This window comes from Cokeromyces recurvatus (assembly GCF_025118155.1).
Source record: "Cokeromyces recurvatus strain NRRL 2243 chromosome Unknown BX663scaffold_10, whole genome shotgun sequence".
Taxonomy (NCBI): domain Eukaryota; kingdom Fungi; phylum Mucoromycota; class Mucoromycetes; order Mucorales; family Mucoraceae; genus Cokeromyces; species Cokeromyces recurvatus.
Window position 1 is genome coordinate 74,332 of NW_026251396.1, and position 18,392 is coordinate 92,723.

Consider the following 18,392-nt stretch of genomic DNA (forward strand, 5'->3'; position numbering starts at 1 on the left):
AAAAAAAAGAAAAAAGAAAAAAAAAATAAGAAAAAAAAAGTGTCACTATGATTTGTTAAAAAAGAAAAGAAAAAATTAGTAGCCTGTAATAAAAATTTTATTTTCTTTTATTCATTTATATAAACATGTCAGAATCAAGAAAAGGATACAATCAAAGATATCAACAAAAGTGTAAATTAAACAAATCTTAACTTGTCTTTTTCACAAAAACATACAATTATTGTGATTTGTTTTATATTTTTTTTTTTAAAAAAAAAAAAAAAAAAAAAGAAAATTTGAATTACCTGACAATTATTTATAAAGATGATGAATCTGAAACATATTACGATAAAAGAGAAAGACAGGATCGAGGATCTCGATATGATCGTAAACCTCTAATTAACGATAATGGTAAAATAAAGAAAATAAGTTTAATGATAAAAAGTGTAACTAATCATCATATGTAGGTATGCAAAAGATTGATGATACTATTTACGTCAGTAACTTGCCTCAGGATATTACTGAAGAAAAACTTGCTGCTTATTTTGGATCAATTGGTATTATTAAGACTGATAAAAAATTAAGAAAGCCTAAAAGTAAGTAAATTGACTAAAGATAATAACTTGTTTATTTACAATAGCTTTATTTATTTAGTTTGGATTTATATGGATAAAGAAACTAATCTTCCAAAGGGAGATGGTAAAAGATTAATTAAATAGAATACCAATACAGTAACTGATACTTTTTATTATAGCCACTATAACTTATGATGATCCTCCTTCTGCAGACGCGGCTATTGAATGGTTTGGTGGAAAGGAATTTATGGGAAATACTATTCAAGTCTCAAAGGCTGAAAGAAAAATGAATAATGCCAATTTTGGTAAAACTAATCAACGTGGTAGAGGCAGTAATTACCGTGATTATGATCGCAGTAATAGTAGCAATAGTAATAACAATAATAGCAAGGATGTTAGAGATGGGGATTGGACTTGTGATAGGTATTATTTTAAAAAAATCATTTTATAATACGTCATAATAACATTTGATAACTTTAGTTGTGGTGCAAATAACTTTTCAAGAAGAAATGATTGCTTTAAATGTCATACACAAAAATCAAGTGGGAGACCTAATAATGATAACAGAAGAGGTCATAATAGACATCGTCCTTATTAATAATAATAAAAAAGTTGTCAATTATTGTTACATATGGTATTTTACTAATTTTGGTAACAAGTAATTTCTTCTTTTGCCACACTTACACGCGAACCACGAGATATTAGAAATAAAGAAGATTTCAGGAGTAATATGTGTAGGCTTCCCTTTTTTAGATTTGACTTGTTGTATTTTCTTTTTTCTCCTTTCTCTCTTTTTTTTTTTTTATATATATAAGCCTTCCTTACTCTCCTTTTGGTATTCTTTATATTCTTTTCTCCCTTCTTTGGCGTCTTCTCTCTCTCTCTCTCTTTTTTTTTTTTTTTTTTTATATTTATATATTTATATACATGTTTATATAAATACATATTCATATATCTTGTTTGTGTGTGTTATTTTAAGGGGTAAAAAGGAAAATAAAATAAAATAAACAACAATCATTACAAACAAAAAATCGTCAATAATTCGAGTCAAACTAATCTCCCCCTTTTTTCCTTTCTTTCTTTCTTTATTAAGATATCTTTTTACCTTTTTCTTTCTTTCTTTCTCTATATATACATTATGACTTCTTTATTACCAATTCAACATTATGTTACGCTTCATACAACAGTAAATACAACAGCTCCTACTACTCTTACTTCGAATGTTAAATTAAAACTCGATTATTATAATAAAATAACAAAAAGTACTGGGCCAGAATTACATAAGCTTCGTTATTCATTACCACTACCACCACCACTACCACTACCACTACCATTACCATTACCATTACCATTACCGCAACTCTCAATACAACCTATTGTAACTACAGTAAAACCAAGAAATCCATTTATAAATGGCAATCATTATCATAATAATCGCTTAGCATATGTAGATGCACTTGTTGGTAAATATATATATATATAAATAAATATATACACATATATATATATATATATATATATGTATATGTTTATATATGTATGTATGTAGCAGGATTTATAATATATACATAGATGCAAACGCTCTTGTGATTGAATCAATATGGGAATTATCTGATAAGAACACTAGTAATGTGGTTCCGTTGAGGACATTTATTGAAGAAGTATTGAAAAGATCAAGAACAACCTATTCAACACTACAGACAGCTTTATTTTATTTATTTCGCTCGAAACAAGATATTAAAAGTTATCTTTCAAGAATGCAACAACAAATAACACGATGTTGGGAAGACGCTTATATAAGTTGTGGTAGACGCATGTTTCTTGCTAGTCTTGTTGTAGCTTCTAAATTTGTTCAAGATAAAACATATCGTAACTCTGCTTGGGCTAAAATCGCAGGTTTATCTGTCTCTGAAGTAAATGCAGCAGAGCGTATCTTTTTGAATATCATTGATTACCAACTTTACATTGATCAGCCCGTCTTTGAAAAATGGCACCATATATTAAATGCTCATGTAGAATCAAGAACATCACTCTGTACGTTAAATAGTAGTGATGATATATGGTCTTTTCCTCATGATAAGAAAAGAAAAAGAAATCATCATACACCCCCTTTATCTACATCAGTTCCTAGTTCAAACAATTCTTCACCTATGCAAACGCCTGAAATGAATAATTTCGATAGTTCTTTAAAAAAGAGAAAAATCATATCTTTAGACAATACTTCTTACCATCGTTCATACAATATAAGTCATGTTCGTCAACGATCAACAAAGAAAAGACTTGACTACGCATAAATACATACATATTTCATTATATTTATTATGAAGAAACAATTTATTATATTTACACATATATCCCCTCCCTCATCTCCTCCCTCTCCCCCCCTTTCCATTCTTTATATATATTATATCTTTTATTTTGTTATATATTAGTAGTACGTAATTATTTATATGAATATATTTTATTTTTATTTATTTATATATAAACATACATGCCTTTAATTTGTTATATTCAGCTATTGTATGAAGGTCTATATTCAATATTAGCAATTTCATCTATCTTCTTTATAGTCATCATTTTATTTTGTTTTATTTACTGCTGTTGCCTTTTTATTTGTATCGTTCAATTAGTATATGCTTAGGGACATATGTTATAGTAAAAAAAAAAAAAAATGAATGAGCTTCAATTTATATTATTATCTATAGTTCGACTTTATACAAAGATTCTCGGTAAAATAATTTAGAAAACAAGTAAACCTTCATAAATAGAACATACAAATGATTATTTCATTGAAGAAGACCGAGCGTTAGTACATGTATCAAGTGTGTTTAAGCTAATGCTGATGGTAATATTTTATTTAACAGATATGTGTACATTGCATAGAAATGATATATTTTTTATACTCTCATAGTCTTTCTTTTTATTATATACTTGCATATACTGTCCAACTATATCTTATAATACCCAAGCGGAATAAATACACAGTAATTGGCGTTTGACTTTTGGTTTAGGTAATTATATGTGTAATATAAATTCTGATGAATACAATTTTCTGTTCGTGAGTATAGTCTTTTTTTTTTGACATATTATATACATTTTTATCCAGAACACTTTTTATTAATACAAGTGAGTATTACTGAGTCTTGTCCATGGTGTCCAGCTATCTAAGGCTTTCACTTATAGTCAGTAAATACCTCTTGATTAAGCTTGTCATGCTTTCCATTTTCCAAAAAAAAAAAATCCAAGTATAAACCTATTAAACTGCTAATGATTTTTTTTTTCTATAGTTGATTGAAATGCTGATCAACATCTAAAGGACTATTACGATTCATCAAACAGTGAGAGAAATAGTTGCAAAAGCATCCAGAAATATTAATCCCCTTCAACTTCCAAGCAGAGTCATTTGGAGTAATGCTGTTAATTTTTAAAATTAAATTGTGCTCATCTATATGATTTCTAAATTGGCTTCTTGATTCTGTATACAACAAGGACACAAATACAATTATTCTTTTGCTTTTGACTTGATCACCGGCTTTCCTTTGTCAGGGTTATTTGGTACAAGCACAATATATTGTTTAAACACATGTATTCAGACTTTCTGATGTGATGCAAATGTTTTAGAATCATCATCGCAGTAAGGACACACACTTTTTAGTATACATATACTGAAAAGTCTAATGTGAAAGAACAAAAGAAAATCATAATACATTTATGGTATTTACTGACTGTAAGTGAAAGCCTTAGCTGCATTTGAAACTTTTTTTCTTTTCTTTTTTTTTTTTAATTGAGTGGCTGTCAAATAGTGTGTTTATTTAAATGTTTCAATACAGCAACGTTGTTTGTACTAAAAATAAACTTCATTATAATTAGAAGTATTTGGTTAACTTTTAATAAAATTTTACAAAAAATATTCGTGAAAAAGCATGTAGCAAATTGGGTAAATATTAATGTAATAATTTGGAAATAATCCAATTGCTCATCATATCATCATTTCTTGCACTTGAAGAACAATAACAATATCAATGTAAATACATAGTTTGCCGATGACACTGAATATAATAGCTTATATATCACTCATTATTCTAATTTATTATCTTTAACCTTCTTTATTCTCAATAGAATTTAAATTATAGAGAAGTTAATGTGCTAACTGATTTAGTATTGTATGCTTTTTCCACAAGTTTAAATTTAAAGTTTTTGATGATAAATTTTTTCTTGACTTTAACAAACTAGGGCCCTTCTATCATTTTACTGAAAGCGTCTATCATTTTTAAACGATAAAAGTATTAGTCAGTTAGAAAATAGTAATGATATTATAGACTCATTGTCTGCTTTTGCCTATTTTTTTTTTCTTTTAAAGTTGATCAGGGGAGTATTATAAGCAAGGATAAACGGGATAATTTCAGCATTGCTCAACTGTACTTGTTAGCAAAAGGTATTATAAGTGGCAATAATAAGACTGACAAACAAGCCATCTCAGTATTAAAAGTAATTTGCTCCATTATGTCAGACCAGTTTACCAATGGTTTAGCAAATAGTATATAAATACTACTAAATATGCTGAACGCTGGTAAGTAAAACAGCTAAAAATTTGAAATAAAAAAAAAAATGAATAAAGTATTCCAGTTACACTAATGTAGGAACCATTAGACATAGCATAGAGATTTCTTTTTTAAAAGAAAACATATTCACCCATATTATGAATATATTTTCTCTCCCTAAACAATAACAGTTTGCCTTTCAAATTCTAATTTATTAGTGATTTCGTTGTGAACATATTCATTTGAGCCTTGGTATATTTTTCAATCTAATTTCCCACCTAGTTTTATATTTCCAGAGCAAAAGTTAACTTATCAGTTTTAATATTTCATTTCTTATTAAATATAATGGTTGATATTAATTAAAAAACTGTAAATAAAATACTCTTAAAGCTTCTGTAGATGCTCTTAAGAAAATTAAATGGTTGCTTGAATAAAGAACGAATTTATAAAATATTTTTTACTAAATTGCTATTAAAATATTTACTAATCAATTTTAATCTTTTGCTAATTTATTTGCCATCATTTTTGAAAAAGGTTACCAAAAAAAAAAAAAAGAAAAAATTAAAAGTTTGCCAATGTTTCCGATTTTAGTATACGTTGTCGTCTTTTTTGTATTTCTGTATGTTAAACAATAATAAAATTCTTTCTATTTTTATTTTACTTTTTATTTTTCTTTCGGTTCATTTTTATTGATTAAAAAAGAAAAGAAAAGAAAGAAAAGGAAAAAAAAAAAACAACTCCATATATATGGTAAAAGCCGACTCAAGACGACAACCCTCTTGTCGACGTATAGTTTGGATCGCATATACTAAAATATGTACATTATTTATTCCGGATACATTACTGATTTATTTATCAAATGGACGTCTCACAACAAAAGGTTACCTTGTTACATTAATTGATAATGACTGATTATTTACCATTCTTTAAATATAGCAAGGCGAGAAGCTTGGAGAGAAAAGTTTACTTTGTTCTTAACTTATCTATTAATCGGAGGCCTATTTGGCTTTTGGTTAGAATACATTACAACTTTATTTTGTGATCCTCCAGCAACTTACGATTATTTTGAAGTTTATGCAAATAATTCTAAAATGTCTACTATTAATGGTGAAGTTGTCAACTGGCATCATCTAGGGAATATTTCGGAAATGACCGAACAAGTCAATAAATATCCTCATTACGATCTATCACCCATGTTCCCTTTATTTATGCAATTAAAACGTCCAGCTAATCAAGATTATTATGACAATCAAGTCATTAATAGATGCATTAATGGATTCAACCGTTCTTATCAAGCAGATAATTGGTTACAGTATAAACTTACTCACGATTCTGGCTATTTATACAAAGATAATCAACTTATTAGCTGTCCACTTCCGACTCAACGTAATAAAACTGGTGCACCTTGCTTTTATTCTTTAAATAATCAGCTAGAATATGAAAAATATGGAACAAAAGGAGGTAAAGAAAAATTAAATAAACACACATACACACAAAAAAGGCATTTTGTCTAATTGTTTTTTTTTCTTTAAAGCTCTTAAATTTAATGCTCCTTTTGTATATTCGAATTTTTCTACATTACCTGGCAAGCATGATTTCAATGACCAAGCATTTGTCATATTAGATAATAAAGTATTAGATGTAACGGGTTATCTAGAAGCAGCTACAAATATAGTGCAGTTATCACAAGGCGTCTATTCTCGTTCATTTGCACTTGATCGTATGTTTTTACCACTTGAATTGACTATCCTTTTATTTATTCATTTGGGTGAAGATATTACATCCGCTTTTTATTCTGAAATAGAATATGCAAATGACATCAAAGAATGCCTTTATGCATTATTTTATCATGGCGTTGTAGATGAGGAAACGGATGAAGGCTGTTCTCATGTCAACGTAGCTCTCTGGATAACTTTAGGTTGTTTTCTAATGTACTTTCTATTCAAAATGAATTTGGCAAACATTTCACAACTTCCTTTTATACAACGATTCTTATACAAGTCTGTTCCAAATTCATATGCTATAATGCAAAAGGGGAATGATAGGACCAAGATGGATCGTACTTTATCCAGTTTAAGCAATGGTCGCTATGTATTACCTTATACATTATTCTTTATTCCTTGCTTTGCTGAATCATCCGAAGCACTTCGTCAAACATTTGATTCATTGGCTCGTACCAGCTATCCTGATACCCGAAAACTTTTATTTTTTGTTTGTGATGGCCTGGTCAAGAGTCGTTCAGACTCAAAAGAAACTTATCTTTGTATTTTAGATGCTTTGGGTTATAGTTCAACAAAGGATCCTGAATTACGATCCTACATTTCATTAGGCCAAGGATCGAGACGAATAAATTATGCAAAAGTGTATGCTGGCTTTTATGAATCAGGTCGTAATCGAGTCCCGTTTTTAATGGTTGTCAAAGTAGGTGCACCTAACGAATCATTATCTACAACGAGGGTACCTGGTAATCGAGGAAAGCGTGATTCTTTGTTAATCATCCTTGGTTTCTTGGAACGTTGTATGAATCTTGCTCATAACCGTATTACACCGTTGGAATTTGAGCTCTTTAATCTATGCTACAATCTATTGGGAATTGATCCTAGAGAATTAAAATACATGCTTGTGACAGATGCTGATATTCAGGTACAAGATGATGTTGTTCTTAGACTCGTATCGAGATTAGAGGCAGACCCTAAAATATTGGCTATTAGTGGTCATATTCGTCCAGCAAATCCAGAAGAAAATATTATAACCATGTTACAAATATTTCCATTTTATTTGACTTTTTATTCAGGTATGGCTTATGAAGCCTGTTTAGGAACTGTAACATCGCTAAATGGCGGATTCGCTATGTACCGCCTTTGGTCAGAATCTTCATCAAACCAGCATTCTCTTTACTACTATACAGGCGATCGGGGTAGTATCAGTAATGAAGAAAGTTATCTTAATAATGGAAGTTATGTTCCTATTGCCGTCGACATAAAAACGAATGATACAAATATTAAATTGAAACGATTATACGAGCAACAAAATCACCAACTATTGCCACAAAAATGGCCAAAATTAAGCGATGAAATTGTTGTAGAGGAGGATAGTGGTAACCATCCAAAATCATACAGGTCAAACCAAAGGGGTCAACATTTAAATGAGGATGAAGATAGTAGTAGCAGCAGTGATGATAATATGACAATAGCAACGGAGGGTAATACGACAGTGTCAAACACATACCCGAATAAATTTAGCTATCGACGTCGTATCCGTAAGAAAAAGAAAAAGCAAGAGACATCCGCACCATTTGCTCCAAAATCAAATATTATACCATGCTGTATTCAACCTACTGTCCTACGTGGTCTTGCTGCACTGCGACCTGATACAATGCACACTGAAAATATATTATTATCGGGGGAGGAACAGTATTTTGGTATTATCTTGTTACAATCTAATCCACGACATCGACTTGCGTTTGAACCTGAGGCCATCGCATATGCTACACTCCCTACCAACTTTTTTGCCCTACAGGCTTTGCAAATTCGAAGTCTTCTTGCTGCATTTCATATACAACTTGAATTTCAACATATTGCTAAACATTTAGGTATCATGTATTGGATTGTCTCCTTTACAAAGCTTGTAGATATGATTTTTTCGATGCCTATCATTGTTTATTTATATTCAATCTATATTCGATATTTTAGACGACAGGAATTAGCCTATGCTATCATTGCTGGATCCTTTACTTGCTTAATCACACTTTACATCTTTTATTTTATAACTCGACGTCAATTTAAATATGTGTTATGGTTTGTCATCTATGGCCTCTTTTCCGTCCCTATCTTTGGTGTGTATTTCCCTCTTTTGGCTGCTTGGCGTTCAGATTATGCTAATCGTTGGTATGATACCTGGCCAACACTATTTGGAGGCTATGGCAGTCGATTGCATGGTATCATGATGGACGAAAAAATGGAAAATGAATATACTCTGATAGAAGAAGAGGAGGCAGATGAAATGATCGTTCGAATGCGTCTTGCTGATTTTGAAGTATTAGAAGCTGAAAAAATGGCACAAAGAGAGAAGGAGCAGGCAGAGATGTTAGATGCTAAATTTAATGGATTTACAGGTTATGTAAGTAATAATGCAATTGCAGCAGCATATAGTCATGGTAGTAAACCTTCATGGTCTTCTTCTCGTTTTGATATACCCTTAATACCTACCCCACCACCTCTTGCTCAAGTAAAAGATGGTAAAATCAAACATTCACGATTTGCCTCTGAAGAGGATGCTCGTTTCTTATCCAATTATAATCCTACAGAACGTGAGTCCTCTATTGTTAGTATCTCTAGTAATTCTCATAATCCATTTTTGACTGCTTTGGATAATCCCTTTGATGATATCTATGGTGATTATATACCAGATGGTAGACATGCTCATTCACTTTCGATTGCTGCTGCCTCAGCTATACCTACTGCCGCATCTTCTAACTTTAGTCGACACAAGCAAAGCAATTCACAATCTTCCTATTTCAGTCGATCTTCTCATCAGGCTGATTATTATTATCAACCGCAAGATATGTTTGTTCCCTCCTCTGAAAATGATACTGCGGGATTTAGTATATCAAATAGATTTGTAGCTACCCATCATCGTATTCGATCTCATTCTACCTCTTCAACTACTGCCTATCTACCTCCTCGTCGACTTCATGAAGAGGAAGATGTTCCCTTTACCGATAATCGTTCCATTCATTCCATTGCTACTTCTCTTTCAAATTCGGTCATCAGTCTGGAACGTGATGCACCTATATTAGAGAGCCAAACAGATAAGTCTCATAGTTATAATAGCCCTCATCATATCCTTGGTGGTAGACAACGTCGTCCATTATTCCACCCTCTTTATGAAGGTAGAAGCGCGCCTGTACATTCTAAAATTATGTCAAATCAATAATAACAATTAATAATTTATTATATCTCTCTCCCTCCACCATTTTTTTTTTTCATTTCCCCTATACATTTATGTAACTCTTGTAATACCATATTTCTTTTGTTTTTGCTTTTTTTTTTTTTTTTTTTTTTTTTTTTTTTTTTTGTACTATTATATAATATATACATGTATATAGAACAATAAAACCTTTGTTTTATTTTTTATTTTATACATATATTAATTTATACAAGATACATACATACATATACATATGTCTATATATAACAAACAAAGAAAGAAAGAAAAAAAAAGTTTTTTTTTTTTTTTTTAATAACTTCTACCGAAAAGCATAAAGTGCTTAGCGTCGTGGTCACAGGCAACACATTTAGTTACACCAGGAATAATAGGATCTTCAGTAGGTTGCTTGAATGGTTTACAAAGGGATTTAGCACCCATAGAAGGAGCGCGTTCATCCTCTTCCTCATCTTCATTGGCAACACGAGCAGAACGTTCCTTGATGTCATCTTCACATTCCATACGATCACACCAGGGGACCAAGAGCAACTTCTTGTTGTTAAGGTTAGGAACAAAGTCATCCCATTTAGAGACACGAACAATGTTTTCTTCCATCTTCTTGGCTGCTCTTTCATACATTTCACGTTGAATTGTATCAAGAGACTCTCTGACACCGGCCTCTAGGTTATCAAGGGAGATAGGGAATTTAGCACCCGTATCACGACGAACACACGTGACTTGATTCTTTTCCAAATCCTTAGGACCGACTTCAATTCGAAGAGGAACACCACGCAATTCCCAGTGATTAAATTTGAAACCTGGGGTATAGTTTTCACGAAGATCGGCCTTGGACTTGAATCCAGCCTTCTTAAGACGGCTGGTAACGGCTTGACAGGCATCAAAGATCTTGTCTGATTCCTCCTTGGTTGTCTTGACGGTTAAACCACAAGGAATGATAATAGTTTGAATGATAGCAACACGAGGAGGCAAGACCAAACCTTTATCGTCACCATGAGTCATGACCATGACACCAATTGTACGAGTGGAGATACCCCAAGAGTTTTGCCAGACATGAATCTTCTTGGCTTCTTCACTTTCATTTGCAGGAGCAGAGGGATCTTCAACAGTGATATTAAACATTTTACTGAAGTTTTGACCAAGACAGTGAGAGGTACCACCTTGAATGGCACGACCTGTGGCGGGAATATAACCTTCAACGGTAGTCGTATAGTAACCACCAGCAAACTTTTCCTTTTCAGACTTGACACCCTTAACAACAGGTAAAGCCAACAAGTCACTATATACTTGTTCATAGAGATCCAAGATTTCCTTCACTTCCTTATCAGCATCTTCCAAGGTTAAATGAGCAGTATGACCTTCTTGCCAAAGGAATTCACGAGTACGGAGGAAGGGTTGAGGGTTTTTAAATTCCCAACGAACAACAGAACACCATTGATTAATACGGAAGGGCAAATCACGATGAGAACGAATCCATTTAGCAAAATAAGGATAGATGACAGTTTCAGAAGTAGGACGAATGGCAATAGGTTCTTCAAGATCACTGCTACCAGCCTTGGTAACCCAAGCAACTTCAGGAGCAAAGCCCTCGATATGGTCCTTTTCACGCTGCAAAACACGGTTAGAAACAAACATAGGGAAATAAGTATCCTCAATGCCCATTTCGGTAATAGCTCCATCAAAGAAGTTGGTAATTTCCTTCCAAATATTATAAGCTAAAGGACGAAGAATATAACAACCAGAAACATCATAATATTCTAACATTTCACTCTTGGTCAAAACTTGTTGATACCATTTTGGGAAATCTTCATCTTTCTTACAACCAAGGCCCATTTGATTAAACTCTTCGGAGGAAGTGACTAATGTATATATTTATATTCATGTATAAAATAAATAAATAATAGAAATAGAGATGTTAAATCAATTTGTATATCTTTTTTGAACATATTTTCCCCTTTTCTATTTCTTTAACTAGTTCGAATATCCCTCTCCCTCTCTCTCCCTCTCTCTCTCTTTTTTTTTCCTCTATTATCTTTTCAATGTAGTACTAATACTAACCTTCTTTCTTAGAAGCCTTAGGGGCTTTAGCAGGCTTCTTAGCATCAGTAGCAGGAGGCTTAGCAGCAGCCAATTCCTTGAAATCAACTTCAATAAACTCCTTGTTAAGGGAAGCAAAATAAGACTTCAATTCCTCAACAGAAACGAAAACAGTCTTATCAGCAGCAGAAGGATGGAATGCTAATAAAGTAGAGGCAGGAAGATTCAAAAGAGTGTTGTCAACAACAAGATGAATCAATGAAATATCTTGAACATTCGACAAAGCAAAAGGAGAAACAGAATCTTTGTCGACACCAAAGGTGGACTTGAGCAATTCCTCATTGGCAAAACGACAATCTTTCAATGAAAGCTTTTTACCAAGGGCAGTAGCATTTGTCTCTGTAGATTCCAGAGCAATTACAACAACAGGTGTAGTGGGAGCAGTCTTAGCAGTCTTAGGCTTGAGAATCAAAGTTTTAGTCATTTCAAATGTCTCATTATTGTTACTCAAAGCTTCAGCCCATGATTTATTGTCATTGACAGCAACATGGGAAACGGTCTTTGGTGTAATTGAAAGCTTAGAGAGTGATTCCAATACTGCGTCACAAGTTGCCATTATTCCTTTTTTTTTTTTACACTTAAAGACCACAAAAAAAAAACTTAACTTTGTGAAAAAAAAGGGGGAGGAGAATAAAAGGATAAAAAAAAAAAGTTCATAAAAAAAGGAAAAAAAATTTTGTTTGTGGCGGAGTCAAATTCATAAGAACCTGTTAAAAAGAAAGTTTTTTTGTATGTCAAGATTCATAGTATGCGTTTCAAATTTTTATGTTTAAATTTTAAACTGTACAGTTAGCGTATTCATTATAAATAAACTACTTTATTACGATTGATTCTAATACTATTTTACATATTTGTATTCTAAGACGCGTTATAACTTGTAAGTTCAGTTTAATACTTACAGGCTCTAACAAAGATAATTTTTGAATAATGTCGCTTAACACGATAAAATAAGATATTTAAATACGCTATTATACGTTATTATAAAATATTAAATATGCCTAAAAATCGGAATAACACTTTTATTGTCCTATTTTTTTTTCCAGATAAAATTTGAGACAACTTGTGTAAAGATCAATTAATTTAGAAAAAAAAATTGCTTATCTTTAAACAATTAATGTTTGAAAATCAGATCAAAAATATTGTTATCTATTAGTAATTCTGGTACTTTATCCTTGGAATGATTTTTTTTTGTTGCTATTTGACATTGTTTGCATGCTTGTTTGTTTATTGCCAAAAAGGAAATTTTGGTTGAGTTTTATAGTATGTTACCAGATGAATCACAATTACAATATAAGTGTCAAGCTTCGTGACAAAGAAAAAATAAAGTAGATATAATAGTATATATTTATTTTTTTATTTTATTTTTTTTGCAGTTTTATATCGTTTATAGATACGTTTTTTTTTTTTTTTTTTTTTTTTTAGTTTTATTCAAAAAAACTGTGATATAATAAACAGATTTACTATGAATATTTATAAAGTCTACGTATATTAATGAATATACATCTACACATTATTTATAAGAATTCATACACACATCCATATATACACACATACACACATACACACATACACACATACACACATACATACTAAACAGGATTTATTTTATTTTTTTGTTTTACACAAGTATATTCATTCACTATTATTAAACTAGGTTGTAAGTTTTAATATGGAGTTTGGGTTTCATCTATATTTTAATTATTCAATAAAAGAAAAACTATCGACAGTACGCTCCTTAATAACCATAGAATCTTCTTTAGTTAGTTGATCTATGAGTAGTGTACAATGATTTTGATTTAATGCTGTATCTGAATTATTCTGGACTTGTTGATCAAAATATACATTCTTATGGTTGACATGATGTGGGTTGTATATAGGCAAACTATCATCTTCAAGTACACTTTCGTATGTAGGCAGTGATTCGATACAATTTTGTGTTTGCATACATGATAAGGCTGTCAAGTGAATAGGAAGTCCAATACAAATAGTGATTGCATCATTGACATAAAATAGGATTCGAATAAAATGGCGTATCTTTAAAAAAGGCGACTCAAAAGACCAATTTAAATCATTGATATCTGTACTCCCTAATTCTGAAGTATAACAGTTTTTTAGAGAAATTGAAAAAAGTATTTCTGAATTGAATGGTATTTTGGAATAGAATGAAGTACTGCTTGAGCTTAAAAGTCTCTTCTTGGATTTAACACTAGTACATAATAATAAATATTATTTTATATGTATGTATATATGTATGTATGTATAGATCTATTTCTCTTTACCATGAAGCATCATAGAAATAGACTTCTTCTTGTATTATATCTATTCTGATTTTACTTATCTCTAGATTCGTTCTCAAAGGATTAAAAATTCCTTTAAAGACGACCGTATCTCCTAGACAAGCCCATTCAGGTACTTTAAATAACCACGCTATCAATCTTTCTCGACTTCCTTTCATTTTTATACTGGGAATTTGAGGAGTTAATGATCCTATAGATACTTCTTTGGATAATAATGATTTTATAACTTGAATTGTCTTTTTAACTGTTGCATATTTCTTTAGTTTTAACCTGTTAAACAATTTGACTGAGACAGTATGATTTACTTGACAAAATTTAGATTTAAAAGATGGAATTATTCGATCTGGAATTGATATGTCAAAGTCTTGAAGAAGAAGAAAAGATGAATAAGGAATACGTGTATAAATTTATGTTCTTACCTAATTCTGTTACACCCATTTTTAATATTATATTCTTCATAAAGATTTGATTAGATTTAAATAAAAGTTTAGAAGCTTTTATTTTTTTTGTTATTCCATAATGATATTTGTAATTAAGATCAATTTGAGCTTTGTAGCAGATTTCAATTTGTGACAGAAGAACAGCTTGAGTAGAAATTATTCTTAATTTCCCCCTTAATTTTTCATTTTGTCTCCTTGACTCTTCAATGAAAAAAATTGTATCATTTGGCAAAATAATTTCTACTGTTGTAATCATTTCTAACACACACATATACTAGAGAAAGAATAGTCGAGTATTTATAATACTTGGTAAGAATTGAATGATGGAAAATAAATAAAAAATGAGCATTTTTCTAGAAAATTATATCTTTCTTTATAGATTTAATTTTAATTTTTCTTTTTATTGCAACTTTTAATTACATTGTTAACTCTAGTGTGAAATTAAATGCTGCCTTACTTGACTTACCCCTCTGAATACTCTTATGATGATTCATTATCCTCTTATATCATTCCCCTTTTACTTTCACCTCAAACTCGTAATATTCGTTTTATTAGTAGTAGACTATTTTCTAAAAAAAAAGAAAGTAGTGCATTGACTAAAAAAAAAAAAAAAATAGATAATTCACCTACACTATAATATGTTCTCAAGGCTTAATAAATAGTCATCTACATGAATAATTATAAGTTTATTCATCATTATATAGTCTTATATCAAAATACTAAGCTTTGTGGAATATCATAAAATAACACAATTCTATCTCTATTATAACATGCTCCAGCTTTTAATAGTCTGGGTTTGGATAACAGGTAAATTCCTTCATTGTTAGCGTCATGGAGATATGAAAGAAAATATTTTTTTTTTCTTATTCTTCTTCTTCTTTTTCTGAATTATCATGTCAATAATACAAGTAAAAAAACAACTAGCTGAGGCCATTGATATTTATGATCGCTTGAATTCTGAATTAAATAATACTAAAACTAATCTTCAAAATTATTCAGAAGAACAATGGCATACTCATCTGAGCTCTTTAGGGTTAGAAGCCGTAAATAAACATAATATTTTTAAAATACATGTATGTATATTAATATCTTCTTTTTATATATATATATAAGGCAAAACTAATTCAATCAAGTCATAATATGAATAATGATAATTTAATAAATTTAATAAAGAGAAAACAAAAAAAGTTGATTAGACATGCCACATGGAAAAAAAGAAATAAAAAACGAACTCGACAAGAAATGAAACAGCGTTTAAAGAGGAACGAAAAGTGGATTAAAGAAATTGAATGGAAAGTAACCATGTCACCTTCATCAGTTGCTTTAGAACTGTCTCAGAAGGATGATAAATCCATGGAAATTAAAGAGAAAGATAAACTTGCGGCAAAGATTAAAGAATTATCGAAAAAATTGTCTAAATTAACCCAATTAAGAAACTTACGAAGAAAAAGATTAGAATCAAAAGGCCATTTTTTTGCTGATGAAGGCAATCAATTTTTTAATCAAATAAAAGAATGGAATGAACAACAAAAACATGAAGCAGCTCCAGAGAAAAAACAACTTATTATACATCAAGATGATGTATGGAGAGACGCTCCCATTGATAAAGAAGCTTATAGCTATTGGTGCGAAGCAGATCAATCATTAGAAGCACTTTTAAAAATACGTAGATTATGGGATCAATATATTTTATTTAATTCATCTAATGACTTGGAAGATGAAAGACTATATAAAGTTCCTCCTACATTCCTTACGCCTTCGCCGCCTGCTAATTTGATATGGGCATCTTATTTATCATCACAATAACTCGTTATCTATCATATATGTGTCAGATAAAGAATATAATCTCTCTTTAATTTCGGAAAGATTATCCCCAGTGCTATTTTGTATATTAATTTCATCTAATTCTTTCAAAAGTTGTTCTGTAGTTGCTTTTAAACCAGTTCCAGATTCCAAATGAGTCAAAATGGGGATAGATTGAACAGGATCTTGTCTATTTAAAGATGATGTAATGTAGCCATCTTGATTCATGTTGGATGTAAAGAATTGAGGAAACGAATTTGGAAGTGGAAAAGCGCTTTCAAGACTAAAGCGAGATTGTAATGGATCATTTTCATCTTTAAAACCAGAATAAAGCTTTTCTAGATATTCATATTGATTATTCCAGTTTGAAGGCAATCCTCTTGCTACAACCACTTCACCATAGACATCAACTGACTAAAGCAATATTAATAAAAATACTATACACATACATATTTATATATATATATTACATTGGCTTTACCTTATGTGTCGTCTGTTCCAAAAAAGATAAAACAGGCTTTAATTGCCTATTGCTTATACAATTCTCTAATGTATTACTATAGCCTTTTTCAGATATAGGTAAAGGAAATGACATAGATAAAGAAGCTAATCGAGTATTTCGTGCCCAACTTAATTTATTAATTGCATCTGAAATTGTGATTGAATTATTTTTTAATCTATATGGCAATGAATTAGTCTCAACAGCAGCTGCTATGATTGCACTGGTGTGATATCTTGAAGTTTCATTAAAACGAATATAAGGTGATAACCCACACTGTTGTATAGCAGTCTGAGTTGGCGTATAAATAGGTATATAGATTGATGAAAGATCTGTAAGATGTGCCATACTCAAAATCCTATTTAACGTTACTATTTGTTTCTATAATAATAAAGTATTCGTTAATTTCTTTTATATACATGTATACATCTATATATGTGTATACAATCAAATAAGTCTCTCTACTTACATTCATCCTGTAATGAGCATAAGAATCACTTAAGCCATATGTTAATATTGGTGTCTTTGCAAATTCATCTCGAATATCATTTAAAAGTCCTTCTGTAAAACCTCCAAAAGCATCATCTACATCCGTCATGATTTGGAAACCTTGAAGATGATCACATTCTTCTACGAAAAATCTAAAATTCTCTTCAAAACTCTCTACTTCTTTTTCATTATCTTGGTAGGATTGCTTGCCAATCATATACTTATCAAAAGGAGTCAAATCATTATTCATTTGATGTGTGACAATAGAATTTATAGATCGGGGATGATAGTAAATTCGATTATAATCTGACCAATTGTGCACAGATACATCCAATTGATCAACAACATCCAAATCCATGTTAGTATCGTTTTCTGATTCCATACGGTCTAATTCTTGCTGATAGCGATTCTTTTTTATACTTCTGTCAACTCTATTTATTCCTTGCTCCCAAAGTACTTGGTTCATATTTGTATCATCTCCATTAAAAAACTTGTTGTATTTTTGCATAGATCCAAATCCACCTTTGAGATCATATATTAAAGTTCGAGGTGTATATGTTAGAACTCCCTATATAAATAAATGTAAGTTGTTTTATTAGCTATTTTTTTTTTTTTTTTTTTTTTTTTTTAAAAATAGCTGATGTTTTACCGAAGGAGATTCTCCTTGTCTATAAAACACGTTATGATCAATTTCATTAATTTTATTTAAATCCTCATAATTAAAGTAT

General features: G+C 30.7%; 7 protein-coding genes across 7 annotated transcripts; 4 read left to right on the forward strand and 3 right to left on the reverse strand.

The window, feature by feature from the left end:
- The first annotated feature begins 120 nt into the window (after positions 1-120).
- Positions 121-1,358, forward strand: BX663DRAFT_506532 (uncharacterized protein). The gene is made up of 6 exons (XM_051527204.1): positions 121-171; positions 304-390; positions 447-575; positions 634-678; positions 734-977; positions 1,035-1,358. The coding sequence occupies exons 1-6, from the start codon at positions 126-128 to the stop codon at positions 1,150-1,152; spliced, it is 669 nt and encodes a 222-aa protein (XP_051383429.1). The 5' UTR covers positions 121-125; the 3' UTR covers positions 1,153-1,358.
- Positions 1,359-1,449: 91 nt separating this feature from the next.
- BX663DRAFT_506535 (uncharacterized protein) lies at positions 1,450-3,169 on the forward strand. The gene is made up of 3 exons (XM_051527205.1): positions 1,450-1,535; positions 1,648-2,017; positions 2,127-3,169. The coding sequence occupies exons 2-3, from the start codon at positions 1,693-1,695 to the stop codon at positions 2,846-2,848; spliced, it is 1,047 nt and encodes a 348-aa protein (XP_051383430.1). The 5' UTR covers positions 1,450-1,535; positions 1,648-1,692; the 3' UTR covers positions 2,849-3,169.
- A 2,604-nt stretch (positions 3,170-5,773) lies between these two features.
- On the forward strand, positions 5,774-10,136 carry BX663DRAFT_506538 (chitin synthase-domain-containing protein). The gene is made up of 3 exons (XM_051527206.1): positions 5,774-5,975; positions 6,032-6,556; positions 6,630-10,136. Exons 1-3 carry the CDS (start codon positions 5,843-5,845, stop codon positions 10,028-10,030), a joined length of 4,059 nt encoding a protein of 1,352 aa, XP_051383431.1. The 5' UTR covers positions 5,774-5,842; the 3' UTR covers positions 10,031-10,136.
- Positions 10,137-10,189: 53 nt separating this feature from the next.
- BX663DRAFT_536036 (uncharacterized protein) lies at positions 10,190-12,765 on the reverse strand. The gene is made up of 2 exons (XM_051530614.1): positions 12,098-12,765; positions 10,190-11,898 (listed from the first exon to the last, which is right to left on the reverse strand). Exons 1-2 carry the CDS (start codon positions 12,690-12,692, stop codon positions 10,334-10,336), a joined length of 2,160 nt encoding a protein of 719 aa, XP_051383432.1. The 5' UTR covers positions 12,693-12,765; the 3' UTR covers positions 10,190-10,333.
- A 1,069-nt stretch (positions 12,766-13,834) lies between these two features.
- BX663DRAFT_551181 (uncharacterized protein) lies at positions 13,835-14,871 on the reverse strand (the record flags this gene model as incomplete). Its single annotated transcript, XM_051531261.1, has 3 exons — positions 13,835-14,342; positions 14,416-14,776; positions 14,853-14,871. 3 exons carry the CDS (start codon positions 14,869-14,871, stop codon positions 13,835-13,837), a joined length of 888 nt encoding a protein of 295 aa, XP_051383433.1.
- An 895-nt stretch (positions 14,872-15,766) lies between these two features.
- On the forward strand, positions 15,767-16,679 carry BX663DRAFT_551182 (uncharacterized protein; the record flags this gene model as incomplete). The annotated part of the gene is made up of 2 exons (XM_051531262.1): positions 15,767-15,916; positions 15,987-16,679. 2 exons carry the CDS (start codon positions 15,767-15,769, stop codon positions 16,677-16,679), a joined length of 843 nt encoding a protein of 280 aa, XP_051383434.1.
- Positions 16,671-18,022, reverse strand: BX663DRAFT_530687 (tubulin domain-containing protein; the record flags this gene model as incomplete). The annotated part of the gene is made up of 3 exons (XM_051530335.1): positions 16,671-17,090; positions 17,158-17,556; positions 17,645-18,022. 3 exons carry the CDS (start codon positions 18,020-18,022, stop codon positions 16,671-16,673), a joined length of 1,197 nt encoding a protein of 398 aa, XP_051383435.1.
- Between the last annotated feature and the right edge of the window lie 370 nt (positions 18,023-18,392).